This window comes from Lithobates pipiens, unplaced genomic scaffold (genome assembly GCF_037356315.1).
Source record: "Lithobates pipiens isolate NorthernLeopardFrog02 unplaced genomic scaffold, aLitPip1_a1.2 Scaffold_13, whole genome shotgun sequence".
NCBI lineage: Eukaryota > Metazoa > Chordata > Amphibia > Anura > Ranidae > Lithobates > Lithobates pipiens.
The window spans coordinates 410,568,589-410,589,227 of NW_027507718.1; the positions used below are offsets into that span (position 1 = coordinate 410,568,589).

The 20,639-nt window shown below is 44.9% G+C and overlaps 1 protein-coding gene across 1 annotated transcript in view; it reads right to left on the minus strand.

Moving 5' to 3' along the window:
- The window catches only part of OCIAD1 (OCIA domain containing 1), a 39,140-nt gene that overhangs the window by 8,070 nt on the left and 10,431 nt on the right, over positions 1-20,639 (minus strand). Inside the window, exons 3-7 of the mRNA XM_077477511.1 lie at positions 18,702-18,755; positions 16,732-16,779; positions 5,474-5,600; positions 2,280-2,452; positions 392-535 (exon numbers count right to left, since the gene is read on the minus strand). Of these exons, the coding sequence (XP_077333637.1) occupies positions 392-535; positions 2,280-2,452; positions 5,474-5,600; positions 16,732-16,779; positions 18,702-18,755 (546 nt within the window). The remainder of the gene's footprint in view (positions 1-391; positions 536-2,279; positions 2,453-5,473; positions 5,601-16,731; positions 16,780-18,701; positions 18,756-20,639) is intronic.

Below are 20,639 nucleotides of genomic sequence, written 5' to 3' on the forward strand. Positions count from 1 at the left end.
ACTATAGATCATGGATATGCAATTAGCGGACCTCCAGCTGTTGCAGAACTACAAGTCCCATGAGGCATAGCAAGACTGACAGCCACAACCATGACACCCAGAAGCAGAGGCATGATGGGACTTATAGTTTTGCAACAGCTGGAGGTCCGCTAATTGCATATCCCTGCTATAGATAGTCATAGGAGCACACTAATAAATAGGGTCTCAGGCATTTTTCACAGCAAAAGGGGCAAACATAAATGAATAAATCCGCTTTCACCAATCTGAATTAAATGCCTAACAATAACTGGTTGGGTAAGGGAAAAGCATGTTTTGTACACAGTGCTAACACAAGCCATAATGAGTTCTGAAAATTATTTTGAGGAGATGAAACAAATAATAAATTGAATACCGTCAATCTTTGGTGCTCTGCTCTGCATGGGCCTCTCTGTAGTCTGTGGTTTTAGTACATCATAATTGCCCCTGTTTTTGTTCCTTAGCTCTTCGTAAGTCACAGGTGCTGCTTTAGCTTGTTTCTCATCAAAATATTCAGGCTCTGCACACAACATTAAAACACGGAACTTGCATTAGAAAGGATACCCATAGCATGAGGTTTACTGTTTTTTCTAGTTTTAAAAGGACCTTACATATTCCAAAAGGCTTATATGTTTTAAGTTCTACAGCATGATTAGACCACATAGGACATTGTTACCAACGGGGGATCATCAGAAGAGTACGGACATTTTTGGTACAAGAAGTCTCATTACCCTCATCTTCAAATAAAAGTACCTTTCTGTGGAAGGCTTGGGCCAGCCAATGATTTCAGGATCGAAAAAAGACAAAATGACCAGCAATCGTTTACCAAGGGAAACATGTTTGCTGCTCCAGGAAGGAATATAAGAAAGCTTTAGGAACAGTTTTTCATCTTGAATGGCTGGTATACCAAGACCTGTGGTGTATATAGGATTAAATAAAATGGTAGGTGATCCTCCACCACCTTGGAAAGCGTTGTTGTCTTAAAATTACCCACTAGAACAATTGCACTACTGCATTATGCCTTGAAAGATGCAGAAAGTATCTAACAATTTGGTAACAGGTGTTTCTTCATCATTTAGGAGAAAATAGTGTGGGTTTTTTTTTTCTTTCGTTTTTAATAAAATTGGTATAACGTGATGAATATTTTGAATTTATGGTTTATTTTTTTGACACCATTGCATTGTATAAATGCTATTGCAAATCTTTTTTTTTATATTTCAGAAAGGCATCTAATCATTCCAGAGGAAGAAATAAATGAATAAGTCTAGAAACGCGTTGGATGCGGGATGCTCAAGCAAACTATCTGCTGAATATCTAACCCTCCAAAGAGATATGCAACATTGCCAAAGTATCAACTGCATATTGGAGTGTACAATGACTCTTGGCCTAAACATGGTCATGTGTGTTTTTAACAAGGCTATGTCTTTTTTAGAGTTTTCTATTTAAAATGGTTATGCATTTTTATTTTTTGATTGCCTTCAAAATCCCATAAGAGGGTCTTTTTCCCTACATTTCAAAAATTGTTGGGGGGAAGGGGCAGACTACCACCGCCATACCTGTAACACCCCAACCTGGTAGTGCGAACTAACTGGAGTCAGAGTGAATACTACAACTGTTTAGTACATTTTCTTCCCTCTCATTAAATGCAATGTTAACAAACATGCTTAACAAAAACCTTTGCTTGCTCTTGACACCATACTGTAACTTATACAAATGGTTCATTTGAAATGCTCCATTTATTAAGAGGTGCTGATATGCATTAATTGTATTGTTTCACCTTACAGCTGTGTATATGTATGCTGAATATGCAAGTTTTTATACATTTGCTTCCATATGTAGGGTAAAAAAGGAACACTCTGCCATGTACCCATCCCCACAGTCTTTAGAATACTGTTTTTTTTTTGTTTTTTTTGTCAGTCCAGTGATGTCACAGGAGCTTTTTTCTAAACGGCGGCACACAGCAGACATTCCTTCTAGACTGAGCAGTGCTCAAGTAATGGTGTGTGAGCATCGCTTAGTCCTGAGTACTGTCAGCCAAGCCTGAGGTATGAAGCGCCCCTAAAGGTTAGTGTGAATAGTAGGAAATGGTTTAGAATAACTTGAGTCTCATTCTGCCCAAAGAGGAAGCTGGAGATGGTGCAGGAACATAAAGAGGATCAGTAAAGCTTGGGTATATTTTTATTTAATACTGGGGATGTGAAAACAAACAAAAAAACAAACAAAAAAAACATGGCATTCTACGCTAATAAAAAGATAACAATTACCTTGTGCAAGGTGATCGGTGATTCCTGTCGTGGAGGATTCACTCATGGAAGCACTAAATGGAACATCTGCAGCACGGGGTATAGGCTTACTGGAAGGAGGCTCAGGTACAGGGCGTGAGGCTGCAATATTATCATACGAATAACCAGCATTCCATTCTGGGCGGGGCATATTTCTGAAAGCATTAAAAAGGACACAAAACATAAGATCAAAATGTAAAACACTATGAAAGACTAGGCTGCCATTTAGGGGACCAAACGTTTTACTATACAGATTAGACCTCCTACATGTTATAATAAAGTAAACCTGTCACATAACCGGGAAACTAATTGTAAACACGCGATTAGAAAAAAGGATAATTGTACAGTACAGCAAAAATTTTCATAGACCCTGGATTATAGGCTCATGCCTTTAGGTGACTGGACACTGGCAAAGCATTTGAAGACACAACCTTCCATAACCCTACCCCACTTCATGAGTCCTCAGTTAGTTGCCATTGTAGTGGACCTTTTATCCCTTGCAGACAAGTCATCCTTAGCCCTAACTAGGAAGTTATTTTTTTTTTATCCTTCAAGTCTTCAACCTTCTCCATCATGGTCTTCCTATAACAAAAAAGCAGTGCGCCTGGAACCCTTGCTGTGGGGAAGGCCCGTAATGTTGCTTTGGGCAATTTGAGCACTGGATTCTGCACGGAAGCTGTACAGGATGCAAAGGTTGGGTCCTGGACAGGTGCTATATAGCACCAGTATTTGGGTTGTTCTGACTCGCAGTCCTCTCCATCTTAACAGAGATTTATTTGGGACCTGGAATTTGGGAGGCTCTGAAGCAATATTCAGATGGGAAGAGAGCCTCCACCCCTGACCACAGGGATTCAGCACACAGGGGGTTAAAGGCCTCCAGGAAACAGCTCATAAAAAAGACAGAAAGTAGTAAAGAGGTGGTGGTGAGGAGGAGTAGGTGATTACACCTGTCGTGATGAGCGGTGTACTTGTTTGGAGCTGCAAAAGATTTAACAAGGACTTTATAAACTCTGGGGTGAAGACCCGGCTACAAACTGTATGTGCCTTTTCTTTGATTTTCTTTGTGCTGAAGATAAGCAGACTTTATTTTTGTGTTGTGCGCTGAATGAAGCTTTATTTGATTTGCTTACAAATAAAAGCTTTGCTGTTTAAACTTTAAACGGTTTATGCACTTGGTTCCGTGGAGCTATTATCCCCAAACTTTACAACGCATACCTTGGCACTTACTGCAATGTGAGTAGTCATCCACAGGCTGCTATACAGGTCCAAGGTTGTGGTCCTTATCTATGGAACCCAGACCCTGGAGGTCCCTTTGGGGGGTGTGCCCATCATGACAGGTAAAGCCTGGACTCTTTATACAGTCCAGTATCAGGGAAAGGCAAGACAAGGTTAATCTGCATCTCTGACTAACTGTATAAACTGAGGCGATGTTTGGAGTGTATTCACTTTACAGTGTAAACTTTTCAAAACTTGGCACTAAAATTCAACCACTCAGAGCTTAGTCTCAGGTGGAGGAGCAAGAGTGACACACCACAGGTTGCACACTTTATTGCTACTTTAACCTAGAACGTTTATAACGAACTCCAGTGCTTCCTCCAGCCCTATAACCACAAGGACTTTGCTACAAGACAGTCTACACCTGCGTTGCTGCGTAATCCAGACATACACTATATTATCAAAAGTATTGGGGTGCCTGCCTTTACACGCACATGAACTTTACTGGCATCCCAGTCTTTGTCCATAGGGTTCAATATTGCATTTTCCCACCCTTTACTGCTATAACAGCCTTAACTCTATGGGAATGATTGACCATTCTTCCAGAAGCACATTTGTGAGGTCAGGCACCGCTGAGGACGAGACGGTCTGGCTCGCAGTCTCCGCTCCAATTCATCCCAAAGGTGTTCCATCAGGTTGAGGTCAGGACTCTGTGAGGCCAGTCAATTTACTCTACCCCAAACTCGCTCATCCATGTCTTTATGGACCTTGCTTTGTGCACTGGTGTGCAGTTGTGTTGGAACAGGAAGGGCCAACTCCAAACTGTTTCCACAAAGTTGGAAGCATGAAATTGTCCAAAACGTCTTGGGATGCCGATGCCTTAAGAGTTCCCTTCTGAAACTAAGGGGCCAAGCCAAACCCCTGAAAAACCCCACGACACCATAATTCCTACCAGTGCACAAAGCAAAGGGTGGCCTAACTCAATACTGAATCCTACAAACTAAGACACCTCCTCCCAACGTGAGGGAGAGCGAGGGAGAGCGAGGGAGAGCGAGGGAGAGCGAGGGAGAGCGAGGGAGAGCGAGGGAGAGCGAGGGAGAGCGAGGGAGAGCGAGGGAGAGCGAGGGAGAGCGAGGGAGAGCGAGGGAGAGCGAGGGAGAGCGAGGGAGAGCGAGGGAGAGCGAGGGAGAGCGAGGGAGAGCGAGGGAGAGCGAGGGAGAGCGAGGGAGAGCGAGGGAGAGCGAGGGAGAGCGAGGGAGAGCGAGGGAGAGCGAGGGAGAGCGAGGGAGAGCGAGGGAGAGCGAGGGAGAGCGAGTTTTTTGAAAATCCCAGAATTCCGCTTTAAAGCTACAAAAGGCAGCTGGACAGGGATGTGCAAGTTGTAGCAAAAATTATCAGCGGTCAGTGGTGGTACTGACCGATAGTCCTGCATCAAGTGATTGGGGCCCGCTACAGCAACTGCCTGCAACTACTGCAGCACAGTGGTGTGGGCTTTACAATGTTAAAACAGGATGTGAAAAGGTGACTTATTTCCTAGTTGCCTGTCAAACATCCTCTGAAAAGTGATCCACCATGAATCACTTTTCAGGTGGTAAAACGAGCCCTTGCCGAGTTGATCTGTGCTGGTCTAGTAACTGCATAGCAAAGTATTTCCCAAGACTCTCCGGGTGTCCCGCCAGCAATTATTTGTGCACATATCCACACAGGATGCTGAGAAACCAGTTCTTTCATGTGTAGAGGTATGTGAGGTTACAAAGGAGGCCCACTTTGGAAGTGCAGAATTAGCCCAAAACTGACCAAACTCCTGCTGTGCCAGCTTTCATTTTGGTGAAGTGGTACATAATAATATGCAATAACCAAGGTTTTTTTTTTTTTTTTTTTTTTTACAGTATGTACATACCAACACTTCCCTTCTCCCATGATGTGAGCTATAAACTCACACAGTGTACAGATGATCTTACCTTGTTTTAGCATTCTTTTGTTGACGAAGCTGTTCACCGAGAGGGGAATTCTGCAGTTTCATTAATTTTTCTTTACAGGTTTGAATGTATGATACTTTTCCTATCACGAACCCCATAAATCCGGCAACTTTAAAGCAAACAAAAATAGCCATAAAGAAAGTGCAAACACCTGTATACAAAAAAATCCAAGTAATTGTTAAACTTGGCCCTCCTGTGACACTGGCTGTGCTGTATTTCTCTCATTTGTGCGGATGCCTTAAAATGTAAAGCAACCACAAGAGTCTAAATAACGAATGATAACAAACAAACAAACAATGTAGCGCTATAATGTCAAAAAATTAAAAAAACCTAGACATAAATCACCAAATGCTCCCCATATTGCTCTTTTTAAATCGGTCATTTTCATTGGATCACGTGATTCTTTTTGGATATTTTTTATGTAATTTTTTATATGTCATTTGGAATTTTTTTTCCCAAATAAAACCTTTAATGGTGGAATTTCACTATGAGAGGCATTGTGTCCTTACCTTTTGTTTATGGTAAACCCGCTCTGAGCTGACCGGAACCTTCGAGAGAGAGTTGAAAACCCTGGAGATCTGAGGTGTACCGATCCTGAAGTGGGCAGCGGCTATTCGGATGGTGATCCATGACCTGATGTATACGAATGGTGTGTGACGCACATAGGCCTGCATGACACATTTACTATATAGTAGTTTGTCTCCACCATTTTCAGTAAGGGTATCCACCGTTTTCTATAATATTTTCTGTCTGTGAACGGAAGGCTATACATAGTTCATACCAACGGAATATCTGGACTCACGTTTCACATTTTGTCATAGCTGGACTTTTTTATGCCTATATTGTTAGTTCACTGTAGCACATTTTCTGTATTCCTTACTGGACTGCACATGTGATATGTGTGCTGACCTTTTAAGTTTGATTTCACTACCAGATCATTTGGCGATTTATGTCTAGGTTTTTTTTACATTTTTTGACATTATAGCGCTACATTGTTATCATTCGTTATTTTGACTTAGTTTGTTTGTATGTTAGCTGCTGTTTTGTGTTATATAAGGAGCGCAGTGTTTTACCCCTCTTTTTGATTTAACCACAAGAGTCTCCCTGCCAGTAAACCACACATGCTGCAATCTGACTGTACAATATCCTATATATTAACCAAGAACTATAAAATAAAAGTGCTTATCTGATGCAAATTAATTTTTAGAGGTAAAATACAAGTATGAATTTCCAAACACCCAACAAGTCCATTTAAACCCTTCTGTCCATAGAGATGAATGGACCTTCCAAGCAGAAAAACAGACGGACCTGATCAGATCACAACAGGATAGAATGGCATTTAATTCAACATGGTAGGCAGTGCTCAGGGGATTAGGCATTTAAATAAATGAACATTTCCTTTAGAGCGGCACGATTCTGGGCAAAATGAGAATCAATTTTTTTTGCTTAGCATAAAGATCACGATTCTCGTGGTGCAACATAATTTTTCACATTATACAAAAAAATAAAAAATAAAAACCCTTAGACTATGACGGTATTTCTAAGAACCTTTCAGGACAACCCAGGAGAGAGTGTAACTCCACCTTCTTCTCAGGTAACACATGCCTACTTTAAAAACACCTCCTCTTCCCCCATGGCTTCAGTTATTGTGGCCTTCCGACACTGGAAAACAAAAGCACAGAAAACCACACCACCATGATAGAAACTTAATACAATTACTAAGAATAACCTAGGGAGGGTAGTAACGGTTGTCCTGAAAGGCTCTTAGAAATACCGTCACCGGTAAGTCTAACTAAGTTTTTCTCAAATCGCCTTTCAAGACAACCACGGAGAGGATAACCAAGAAACTTACCCTAGGGTGGGACTACTGCCTGCAGTATCTTCCTGCCGAAGGCCTGATCTGCCGCAGACAGTAGATCTAGCCGGTAGTGCCGGAGAAATGTCGAATAACTGGACCAAGTGGCAGCCTTGCAAATCTGTTCAGGCATCGCACAGGCCCTTTCAGCCCAGGAAACTGCCGTGGATCTAGTAGAGTGAGCAGCAATACCTGAGGGAGGTATTTCTCCCTTCGCTTTATAGGCTTCTGCTATGGCCAGCTTAAGCCACCTACCCATCGTACTCTTTGAAGCTCTCTCTCCCTTGCGTGATCCCAAGAAGACCACGAAAAGGGTGTTTGATCTTCTTAACTCCTTCGTCATTTTTAGAAATTGCAGCAATCATCTTCTCACGTCCAACGTGTGAAAAACGTACTCTCCTGCATTAGCTGGAGTTGCAGAAAAGGTAGGCAAAACTATCTCCTGAGTCCGATGAAAGGGCTGAGGATACTTTAGGTAGAAATGCTGGATCTGTCCGAAGAACCACTCTGTCCGGAAATACTTTAAGGAAGGGTTCTGTAACTGCCAAGGCTTGCAGCTCGCTGATCCTCCTAGCCGAGGTGGCCACTGGAAAGATTGTTTTAAAAGGACCAACTTCTGTAATGAAGCTTCTTGCAAGGGTTCAAACGGAGCTCCGGAGAGACCCTGCAAAACCGTAGACAAATCCCAACTGGGAAAGTCTTTAAGGGCTACCGGTCTACTTCGAACGAGAGCCCTAAAAAAAAAAAAAAAAAAAAAAAAAAAAAAAAAAAATCTAGAAATTAAAATTTCTTTTGACAAAGTATTTTCAAAGAAAACTGATAGGGCCGCCACCTGAGTCTTCAGCGTACTGGCTGCTAGTCCCTTCTCCATTCCTTCATGGAGAAACTCCAGAACGGACACTGTGCTCTTGACTTTGAGGTCTCTGGACCTACAACCAGGAGTTAAATTTCTTCCAGATTTTCATGTAATTCGCCTGTGTGACTGCTTTCCTGCTGGATAGCAAGGTTCTTACCACCTTATCTGAGAGCCCTTTTGCTTTCAAGAGGTCCTCTTCAGAAACCCGGCGGTTAGCTGCAGAAGTTCCACCTCTGGATGGTTTACTGCCCCTTGGGATAACAGGTATTTCCTGACTGGTAACTTCCATGGGGTTTTGGAGGCTAGATTCTGAAGCCCCGCAAACCACTGTCTTTTTGGCCAAAATGGAGTGACTAGAATTTTTTTTTTTTTTTTTCTTTTTTTTTTGGGATTTTGTGCTATTTTTTTTTTTTATTATTCTTTATTTTAATTTTTCATTTAAGTTGCGTACAAAACATAATCAAGTATGGAGTGACTAGAATTAAGTCAGTCTTTTCCTCTCTGAATTTCCTCAGAACCAGTGGAATTAGAGAGAAGGGGGGGGGGGGGGGGGGGGGGGAAGCGTAGCACAGCTGGTAGTGCCAAGGGTGGGCGAATACATCCAGCCCTACTGCTGCTTCCCCTGGGTGACGAGAAAAGAATTGGTCCACCTTCGAGTTTTGCTGGCTGGCAAAAAGGTCTATCTGGGGAATCCCCCAAGCCTCGGAAATCATCAGGAATACCTCCCGATTCAGACTCTACTCTGCCTCTATCAAATTTTTGCCTGCTTAGGAGATCTGCCAATAAGTTCCGAGAACCTTTCAAATGCACTGCCGATAGTGAGGCCGTATTCTGCTCTGCCCAGGCTAATAAAAGATTGGCTAACTCCATCAAACCTCTGCTCCTGGTTCCCCCCTGCTTTATTATATAGGTTACCGCGGTCGTGTTGTCTGACAACACCTGGACGTGGTGACCCCTCAACACCTGCTAAAAGGCCAACAAACCCAGAAAGATCGCCTTCAGCTCCCCAATTGGACGATCTTCGAGCTTCCCACTTGGACCAGATCCCCTGAGACGTTTGACCGTCCAGGTGGGCCCCCCAACCCCAGGCACTTGCGTCTGTAGTCAGCCGCTTGTCCATGGGAAAGGCCCATGCCAGACCCCTTGAGAGGTTTGCTTGCTCTCCACCACCAGAGAGCCCTTTTCGTCCTTGTAGAGATCCTTATCTGCTTCTCCAGAGGATCCCAATGGGACCAGTTTAACAGAATATTCTTCTCAAGGGGTCTGGAATGTAACCTGGCCCATTGAATAGCCGGGATTGCTGATGTAAGCAGACCCAGAACTGCCATAGCCGACCTGACCGAGACTGTCTGGTTGCTCTGTACCCGCTTTACTGCTAATTTTATCTTTTCCTGCTTTTCCAGCGGCAGGAACACCTTCTGGAGAACCGAATCTATCGAATAACCCAGAAACCTCATCTCCTGTGAGGGAACCAGATTTGATTTGTCCAGATTCAGAAGCCATCCCGGACTTTTGAGGCGAGACTGGGACGTCTGAAGATTTACTAGGACTTGCTCCCTGGAGTCCGCAAAAAACAAAAGGTCGTCCAAATAAGGGAAGACTGAAATCCCCTTTAACTTCAGGGGCTCCAGAGCCTCTGCCATAATCTTTGTAAAGACTCTGGGGGAGGACGAGAGTCTGAATGGCAGAGCCCTGAATTGGAGTTGCCATACCGAAATCCCTAGTTCCACTGCCAGGCGCAAAAATTGCTGAGATACCTGGTGAATGGGTATATGGAGATAGGCATCCCTTAGATCCAGGGATGCCATGAAACAATCGGGAGTCAACAATTTTGTGATGGAAAAAAAAATTGTATCCATCCTGAAGTGTTTGTACCGTATTGTCCTGTTCAGGACTTTTAAGTTCAAAATCAGACGGTACTTCCCTGAGGGTTTCCTCACCAAAAATATGGGAGTAGAATCCCTTGCCTTGCTGACTTACTGGAACTTGGATCAAGACCTTTCGCTGCATCAGTTCCTGCAATAGGAACGTCATTGCCGAGGCCTTCTCCTGTTCCCTCGGTAAGGCCGTCACATAAAATCTGCTTGGGGGTGGTTCTGAGAACTCCAGCCTGTACCCCTGAGCGATGACGCTTTTCACGAACAGACTTGGAGACACTGCGTCCCACTGTTCGTAAAAAGCTGACAGTCTCCTCCCACCGGGGAGAGATTGTCACTTACTTTTAGAGGCCTGATCTGGGGGGGGGGGAATCTAAAGAGAACTCCGCCCCTAACTCTACCTCTCTGTGAACCCCACCAGCCCTTGCGGTCCTGGTCTTTCTTATGGGACTGTTGAAGAGCACGAACATTTTTGACAGTTTGCTTTTTCTTAGCTGGGAAGGCCTTTTTCTTGTCAGCCGTCCTGTCCAGTACTGACTCTAGGTCTGGAGCGAAGAGAAAATCACCTGAAAAAGGCAAGCTACAAAGCTTGACCTTAGAGACTGTGTCCCCCGCCCACATTTTCAGCCAAATTGCCCTCCTGGCCGAATTTACGAGAGCCGAAGACCTGGCGGCTAGCTTGACCGACTCTGCCGATGCGTCCGCCATATACTTAACCGCATTCAAAATCAGTGGAAAAGACTCCAAGAGATCCTTGCGTGGCGTCCACGCTTCTACATGGCTTTTTAGTTTCTCCACCCAGCATTCTAGGTTCTTAGCCACCACTGTAGCGGCCATAGCTGGCTTCATCCCAGGCTTTTTTGAGGATGGAGTCCGCTTTCTTGTCCATCGGGTCTTTTAGGATTCCCATATCCTCCAAAGCCAGGTCTGTTCGTCTGTTATTTGCGAAAAAGCTGCATCGACTCGAGGCCTCTTGTTCCATACCTCCGAGTCCTTGTCCTCAAAAGGAAACCTTCTCTTGAGGGCTTTGGAAAAATGGGTCTTTCCATTCTTTTTTAACTGTATCCGAGAGGACCCTGTGGACTGGAAAAACTCTAAGTTTTGTTTCGTCCATCCCCTGGTACATCTTGTCATGAACCGACAGCTGTGCTTTCAGTACAGTACTTTGTACTGTCATGTAGATTGCCCTTAAGATATCATCTACCTCCTCTAGTGATAGCTTGTACCCAGAGTCCCTGCTATCTTCTTCCTCCTCCTCTTCAGAGTCCCTGAGGGAGACAAGAGTACTACCCCCTTCATCGCCAGAGTCCTCGGTCTCAACTGGTCTAGATGAAGATGCCTTGGGACTAGGCGGTAGGTTCTGAGGCTCGGCCTGCCCGGATGGGTTTTGTATCAAGATGGACCTGACTGAACTCAATGAGTTTGTCAGCTATTTAACCGAGGAAAATAACTCCTTATGCTGCTGGGAGGTTTCCTCTTCCACCAACTCCTTGATACAAACTCTGCACATTGCCTTCTTCCATGAGTCTCTAAGGGGGTTCTTGCAAGAAGGACGTTTCCCCTGGCTTGGTTTAGACTTCCCTAGCGATTTTTCCTGAAATTACATAAAGTTTTAACTCACTAAGTGATTACCTGTAAGCCTACTACCGCCAAGCCAACTACCAATAGGCCACCAGTGAGACCCAGTGAGACCCCTGAACCATGCTGCAGGGTCCGAGAGATGTCACCTCTGACCCGGCAGCGACAGGCCCCCGACAGGGGGGGGGCAAACAAAACAACACAAAGATAGCCCATTAATGTAGCAAGAAGGCGCCACTGCACCTCACCTACCTGGGCTGGACCGGTGCTAGGGGCGCCTGCCTCCGCCATACCTGTCTTGCCCTCATCCATTCTGCAGAGTAGAACAGCTTTTTTCCATTCAATGCCGCCATTCATTTGAATTTTCCCAGCCGCTGTGTCATCAGAGCTGTCCGGAAGCGGAAGCACCGGTCACCTGACCCGCCCCATTGTCCCTGCATTACAGGCGCTTGAACCACGGTGCCACGCCCCCTCAGGGCGCCCTGCGTCACCGGAAACTACGCCATCGCCGGCCGGGACCTGGACCCGAAAATGGAGCGTGTCACTGACCTGCAGCGACCTCCGTCAACAACAGAGGCCTCCAAGCTCACAACGCCAGCGCTCTGAGGGTCCTCTCTCCCGTGAGATGGCGAGACCAGGAGCCCCAGGAGACCCCTCACCCCTGGAGAAGCTGCTGGGGGCCATGAAAACACAATCCACCGCTTGGTAAGCCTGCTCTCCCTGGTTCCAGGCACATGCTTCCCCCATGGAGGAAACACAATAACCAAAGCCATGGGGGAAGAGGAGGTGTTTTTAAAGTAGGCATGTGTTTCCTGAGAAGAAGGTGGGGCTACCCTCTCTCCGGGGTTGTCCTGAAAGGCGATTTGAGAAAATTGGGCTAACTTTATGATTTTGTTTTTTTATTAATTAATTTAAGTGCGTTTTTTTCCTCAAAACAAACTGCGTTTAAAAGACCACTGCGCAAATACAGGGGTCTTTTAAACGCAATGGCAATTTAAATCAGAAAAGTCAGGTTTGGATATTTAGTATCACCACAAGATGGGGCTGTAGGTAAAATCGAATGAAGTTCTTGTAGAACAAGAAATTGTAGAAGCAAAAGATCTGTATACAAATAAATCACTGCTTCAGAGACTCTTGTAGTTATCAATTTAACACAAGTGCAGTAATTACTGCACTTGTAGTCCAATGACAATACTTCAGTACAGGCATGCAACTGGAAGGGTCAGCAGGAGCCTGTACATTGCACCTGCAACTACCGATTGTGGTTGCAATGCTTTTCGGCTCAAATGCACATTTTATTTTCTGAAAACGTGAGTGCATTTTTTTTTTTTTGCAAAAAGTGTACTTAGCCTTTAAAACACCTTGGAAAACTTAAGGCTTGGTTCACACTTTTGCGTGTGGCAACGATTCCCACACGCGCGATGAAAACGCACTGCTCTATGGAAACGCACAGGGCTGCCATTCATTCTGAATGGTACCACCTTTGCATGAAAATCGCAGTGCATGTACAGGAAGCACAGGGAAAACGCCTGGGCCACATTTTTGAAAAGGCGCTTGCACCTTTTTTGTGGAAACGCTGCCGGGCTCACGCAAACGCGGCCTGCAAAAACGCATAGGTGTGAACCTAGTGTAAAGAAGCAACACAAAAGGAAAAGGTGAAAAGAGAGTCTCACCTGCAGTAATTACTAGGGACCATGCAGCTTATAGATAAGGGAACTTAATTACACAAAAATATCAAATGGTAATACATAAAACACCTGATAAAAATATTTTATACTATCCCAAATCTCCATAAATCTCTTATTAATCCACCAGGGAGACCAATTGTGTCAGCCATCAAGGGCCCTTTAGAAAGGGTAGGCAAATATGTGGATGAGTTTATTAAAACACTGGTTATCACACTTCCATCGTACGACTACAGAGCCTTGAGGTTCCCCCTGGGGCCCTCCTGGTGGGGATCGACGTGGAATCAATTTTACTGGACCCCACACAAGTGGGGTCTCAGGGCAGTCTCTCACTTCCTAGAATTAAACCATACTGAATTCGGAGCTCAAAACCATTAATCATTAATCGTTAATCATTGAGCTCCTGGAGTTTGCTTTGAATATGTTTTCTTCAATTTCTCAGTGGCTACTACCAGCAGACCAGGGGCACAGCTATGGGGGCCCATTAGGCCCCGGTGTGCGCATGCCTACACCTGGGCCTTTGGCAGACTGAGATGGTGTATGATTCGCCGATGTACCTTGGCCATGCGTCCGCCTGGCAGAGGTAATCGAATATGTCCTGATGCTGTGGAAAGGGGATGATAAACAGCTTGATGAATTAATCCATACCCTGAACAGACATGATAGGAATATAAAACCAACGTACACAGCGGATCGGGACACTATCCCTTTCTTGGATCTACAAATATCCATAACAGGAGGAAAAATCAATACCTGTACATACAGGAAACCTGTAAATACTTTGCTGCAGGCTTCAAACAACCATCCTGCACCCCTAATCAAGGGGATCCCAGTGGGTCAGTTCCTGCAAATCCACAGGAACTGCTCATGGGATCAGGACTTCAAGGTGGAGATGACCGATATGTTTCTGAGATTCAAGGAACAGAGTTACCCCCATCGAGCAGTCAAGAAAGCACGTAAAAAAGCCTGGCTGCAAGATAGGAGGTCCCTACTTCAGATCAAGCCCAAGCCAACTTCTAATATAGGCAGTGCCATACCCCTGAGGATAATCACGGCCTACTGAGCGCAATGAAAACAGGTCATAATGTTTGATTGTTGGCCCACACCCATAACTGGTGGCACGTAGAGCTCGCAGTCTCCAGGATGTCTTTGTTCACTCAGAGTACAAGCAAGAAACAACTGGTAACTGGCTAACAGATTTACCCACCCTTAAGGTTATGTATGCACGTGGCCACTGCCTGCACATGCTCACGGGAATCTGCGAGTACCACCATTCATTTTAACTAAGGGACACAAGACTGCTACGGGACCAGACCACATCAAACTGCACCCACCACTAACCTAGTGCCTGACCGGCAACACGGCGACATCTCTGATCCAAATCCAAAGGATGTGCAGGTGGGAAAGCTACAGCCAGTATCCACGTCCACACTGCTTCCAGGCTGGGTGTTAATTATATATGACCTTACTGCATCACTACTTCCCAGCTTCACCCTCCTGTGGAAAACTTTGGACTTGGGATACATACTCACACTACACTAGTGCCTGGAGTCGCTATCCACGGCAGTCATATGAAAAACTTGCTCCCCCCCACTGCACTTTTTACTCAACCATCGCGTACACTGTGGGAATATTCTTTATGGTGTTTTAACAGTGATTTCACTTCACCATATAGTGTCAGGTGCTTTACTACTCCAGGGATGTTGTGTTGACACATGTATGTGTGGATTTTTATGAGGCAGCTGCATCTTGATCAGACACCACTGTCTATTTTAATTTTTTACTGAGGTGTTGGTGATGGAATTTTTATTCAGTGTTTTTTTTGTATTACCATTTGATATTTTTGTGTAATAAAGTTCCCTTAACAATAAGCTGCATGGTCCCTAGTAATTACTGCAGGTGAGGCTCTCTTTTCACCTTTTCCTTTTGTATGCTTGGCTGATTACCAGGATCACACGAACCAGCTATTTAAGGGACGCTGTGTTCACTCATACAGAGCCTTCCCTTCCCATACACCGTAGTGAGCTACTGGCTATCCCCTGGTTTCCTTTCCCTAAAGAAGCAACAAATTGCACTATAAAATAAATCTATTCCTGTAAGGAAATTTACACCCCTTTAATTTCTTACTGCAGCCAAAAAGTGGTAGTAAACCGCAAGAAAAAAAAAAAAAAAATGCACCACATACTAGCACATTATGACACACTTACCTGCCCTCCAGCACAGTGCGGTCACAAATTCTCCAGGTGCTTCCATCTTCTTTCCAAGTTTGCTGGCTCCAGCTGTTTGATTGGCCATTGTCACTTCTGAACAAGCGTGTGGGAGACCCGGCCGCAGCACAGCGCTCTGCATTCAACTGCATATTGTGTGCCCTAAATGCAGAGCATCACTGCGGATGCGTGGGTGATGTCACTTGCTAGTGCCAATGTGAAAAACCTCCTAAACGGTGCACGTTTAGGAGATTGTCACTGTGCCTGATTGTAAGCTTACTTGTAGGTACAAGTGAAGAGAAGGGATTTTACTATTTGTTTAAAGCAAATATATATTCACCTCCACTCCAGTTCAGTGCTTTCCTGTGGCTCCCTTACCAGCCCGCTGACATTCAGACAGTCTTGTTCCGGGTAACAATTTTTGGCAGTTTTCATTGGCGGCGCAGATGTCGAATTTGCACGTGTGCAGTTTAGTATAGAGAACAGTCAGGCAGGTAAAAATCTTTAATGCAGGAGACATAGCATGTAACTTCTGCATTAAAAATCCTAAGATTTCACATTTTTTTAAAAATACATTTCCACTTTAAATAGACAAATGGATATGAAAGTACTGCAAATATCACAACCCATTGCAGCCAAACAGAAATGAAGTGATATCAAAGTATGTGGAGCATTTTTAACTTACTTAGGTCCGGTTCACACCGCTGCGGGTGAGAGATCCGGATGCGATTCGCACCGCACTGCAGTGCAAATCACATCCGATCTGTCTGTGCGATGCGAGTTCAGCCATACAGATAGTATGGCTGAATTCGCATCGCACCCGCCGCAAACTCGCACAGGACCCTTTTTTTGGTCCGCAGCAGAATCTGATCGCATGGGTGTTCACACCATGCGATCCGATTCCTGTCCGAGTTTGCAGATCGCACTGCGATATGCGGACTGGTCTGGGGGTGTCATTAAGATTTCATTGACACTCCCAGCAGTCCGCATAGGGCAGTGTGAACTGCCAGCGGGAGGCATGCAATGCGGGAAAACGCCGCGGATTCGCGGCGTTCCCGCATCGCTATGGTGTGAACCCAGCCTAAAGGCCAACCCAAATCAATAAAGAGAATTCATAAAAAATAAAGGCAACAGATATCACTGTAAAACAGATGCACAGAAAACCCTTTAAGAATGACTTACATGCAATTTTAGGAAATGCACCAAATCTTGAAGATGTTGTAAGAATTCCTAAAAGAGAAAGATTTAAAGAAAAATAGAGTTAGGTACCTGGTAACTCAATTCACCAGAAACTTCCAGGACAGTATAACAATATATGAGATAGAGACTTGGCCCACCTAAAACAGGAAACACGTTATAACTATAAAAGACCAGCACCAACTAATAACCTCAGTAACAGGCAAGAACCAAAAGGGTACAAACCGCAATACAAAAGCAAACCAACCAACTACCAAGAAAGTAAGAATGCTGCTGTCCTAAAAGAGTACTGGAGTTACCAGGTAACCGACTCCAGCTTCCCCAATCATTTTCCAGGACAGCATTATAAGAGGACAAACAAATATACCTGGGGGAAGTTGACGGAAGCGGGCAGAACCTTCCTGCTAAAGGCTTGGTCCTCAATGGATAGAAGGTCAATCCAGTAATGCAAAAGAAGGTCTGGAAGGCTCATCCAGGTGCCTGCTTTACAAATCTGCTCTGGAAAAGAATCTGCTTCTTCAACCCATGAGAAGGCCAAAGGCCTGGTCAAATAAGCTTTAACATGATTGCATAGGACTTTCTTTTTTAAATTTTTAATAAACATGTCACGTTTGTCATGTTTACCTGCTCTCTGCAAAGGTTTTGCACAGAGCTGCCCCAAACTTCTTCTTTTGGGATTCCCTGCCTGTGCTTCTGGCTCCTTCCCCATAGCAAGCCACTTGCTATGGAGGCACTCAGGCGGGCATGATCCCCAGCTGGGCTCTGTGTGTCCATTGACGCACATAGCTGGCTCAGCCCCGCCCCCACTCCCTCCCAATAGTATTTGACCGACAGCAAAAAGAGCCTATTGGGGGAAGAGACTGCTCTTGGACTCAGTGCTGGATCACTATCAGGCTCTGTTAAGTATTGGGGGGGGCATGGCTTGGGAGGAAGAGATGAACACAGGATCCAGGAGTGCAGGCACAGGACCCAAGAAGAGGAGGATCGGGGCTGCTCGGTACAAAACCATTGTACAGAGCAAGTATGTGTTTGTCATTTTATTTACTTTTTTTTTTTTAAACTTGCCTTTAAAAGCGGAGGTGCACCCAAAAATGGAACTTCTGCTTCTCAGATTGCAACCACCCCCCTCCAGTGTCACATTTGGCACCTTTCGGGGTGAGGGTTGCTGGGCAGCTGTCTAATACAGGCATTTGCTCCCACTTCCGTCAAAAGATTGTAGCAGTATCCACAGCAATCTACGCCATGTCCGACCCCTCCTCCATCCCCCCCCCGCTGTCTTCTGGGAGGCATACAGGTTCCAGAAGACAGCAGGGACCACTCAGAACATGCAGCGTGGCTTGCTCATGCACAGTAGGGACCCAGGCTGTGAAGCCGCAAAGCTTCACTTCCCGATTTCCTTACTGAAGATGCCAGCACCTGCACCCAGGACAGGTCGGCTTTGGGTGAGGACATTGCGGGTGCCCTGGACAGGTGTCCTTATTTTAAAAAAGTCAGCAGCTGCAGTATTTGTAGCTGCTGACTTGTTTTTTTTTTTCTCCAGCAGAACTCCACTTTAATATTACTTTAAGTTCTTGATCCCAAAAGGGAGAGAGATAGAGAGAGAGATACATACATACACACACACACACACACACACACACACACTTCATGTAACAGTCTAAAGGATTCAGTCCAACACAACCCTACCCAGACAGTACTGCTGTCAAAGTGTGTTTCCATTGCTCTACCATAGGATAGGAAATGTGTTACTGCCCAGATAAACAGAGGGAAAAACAAAAGAAAAAAAAACTGAAAACGAATGCAGCCAACACAGCTAAGGAGTGGTCGGCTGCAATATATAACGTTTTTTTTTTCTGGTTGTGAAATACTTTTAATTCTTCCACATTATGCATCCAGCATGTTATCCTAGAACAAAAATAACAAATTGAGAAAAAAAACAAAAAAAAAGTCTGTACCTTTGGAAAGGAGGAATTGTGTGGTAATCATGCCCAGTGTTGATAAGGGAACACCTAAGAAAAAGATAAAAATAATAAAATAAATTGGGATGTCAAATCCAATGCAAAAGATCACTTTCCTGTAACAAATATCATGTCCATGAAAAGTATGGCCAAAGCTTCTTGTAGGTCACAGAAGTTCACTTACTTTTGCTCTGCTGTGACCCAAAGTTAGCATATAGCAGGCTATTGCTTGCTGTCAGCTGACGTGGTAAAGCTACTCCAGACTCTGGGAGGATCACAACAATATTGTCAGGATCCACCCAGCTGCCTAGATGACAGCTGGCTCCAGCTTTCAGTGCACTGCTGAAAACCTTAGCGAGCTGAACCCTTCCCCACTCCAGCCTGGAGCTCCAGTAAGCGCTGGTGGGGCAGAGCCAAGACTGAAAGTCACTTTTCCACTCCAAACAGAGTGATCCAGTCATGCGATTGCTCAATTCTTGGTCTTGGAGCTGAAAGGACAGCTGATCCTGGGTGGAGACTTTAATGTCCCTTTGATCCCCTCGGTGGACACCTCCTCCATCTCTTCCTCAGTTCTACTGGGATCCTTGAGACGTTTAGCAGACTTGATTTGTAGAGCTCAACTGATTGAGGTTTGGCGGTTGCAGCACTCAAGAGAATGAGACTACACGTTTTACTCTTCCCCACACAAAAAATATACTAGGATAGGACTACTTCTTGCTCCCTCATGCTCAGCTCCACACTGAGTGATTCATCAATCGGCCATATCACATGGTCTAATCATGCTCCTATCTTCCTAACATACACTTTCCGGAGCATTCTCCCCCAGGCACCACTTTTGCCACCTGAACGTGAGCCTCCTACAGGTACCCAAGGTGTTAGCAGATGTATCTAAGGAATTGAATTACTTCCAAACAAATGACCGCTCAGATTGTGACTCAGGATCCTTATGGGAAGCTCACAAAACAGTTCTCAGAGGTGTACTCATTAAGCACGGCTCGCGCATTAAACGAGAATGTAACAACTCTCTCAACTTCTTAACAAAATTGTCTACTGCCGAGTCTCGCCACAAAAACGCTCCCTCTCCTACTTTGTAAATAGATCTTGGGCTGCTACACAAACCGATCACCGACCTATTACACTACAAGGCTAAAGCAGCATCACAATTTTGCCGTAAAATGAACTATGAGTCTGGAAACAAATGAGGGAAGTAGTTAGGGAAAAATGGTCAGGAAACATGAGCTATCCACATATATCCCCCAAATAATTACCTCTAGAGGCCAAAAAGCTGTATTACCCACACAAAAAAATGGGAAATAAATAGGAATTTAGAGATTTCTATTCCACTCTATAACCTACCAAACAGACCGCCACCTCAAGCTACTATAGAAGGATTATATAGCATCCTCCCATCCCCCCTCTATTTCACCTGAAATCCAGGAATGGATTCTCCAATAACTAACAAGGAACTTCAGCAAAGCCATTGGAGCAATGAAAGCAGGTAAAGCCCCGGGCCCAGGTGGCTATAAAATACAATATTAAAAAAAAAAAAAAAAAGACTTCTTCCGATATTAGGCCCGCACATGGTTACATTTTTTAACGCAGTCGGATCTGACACAATCTTCCCTAGAGATACCCTAAGGCAGGGGTAGGGAACCTATGGCTCTCGAACCAGATGTGGCTCTTTTGATGGCTGCATCTGGCTCTCACCTCTCAATCTGCGGATTGCGTGGTGTGCCGATCCGTGGATTGAGCCCATAGGAAAGGCCGCAGCTTCGGCCTAGCTCCGGCCATCTTGGTACACCCGGCGGCGGCGGCATAGGTGAGCGGCGCACTGACGTCATCATCACCCGCCTCAACTGCTCGTGGATCTGCCTGCCTGTGTAGTGGTAAGCAAGCAGACAATCGTAGGGGAGATGTGGATATTACAGCGGGGGA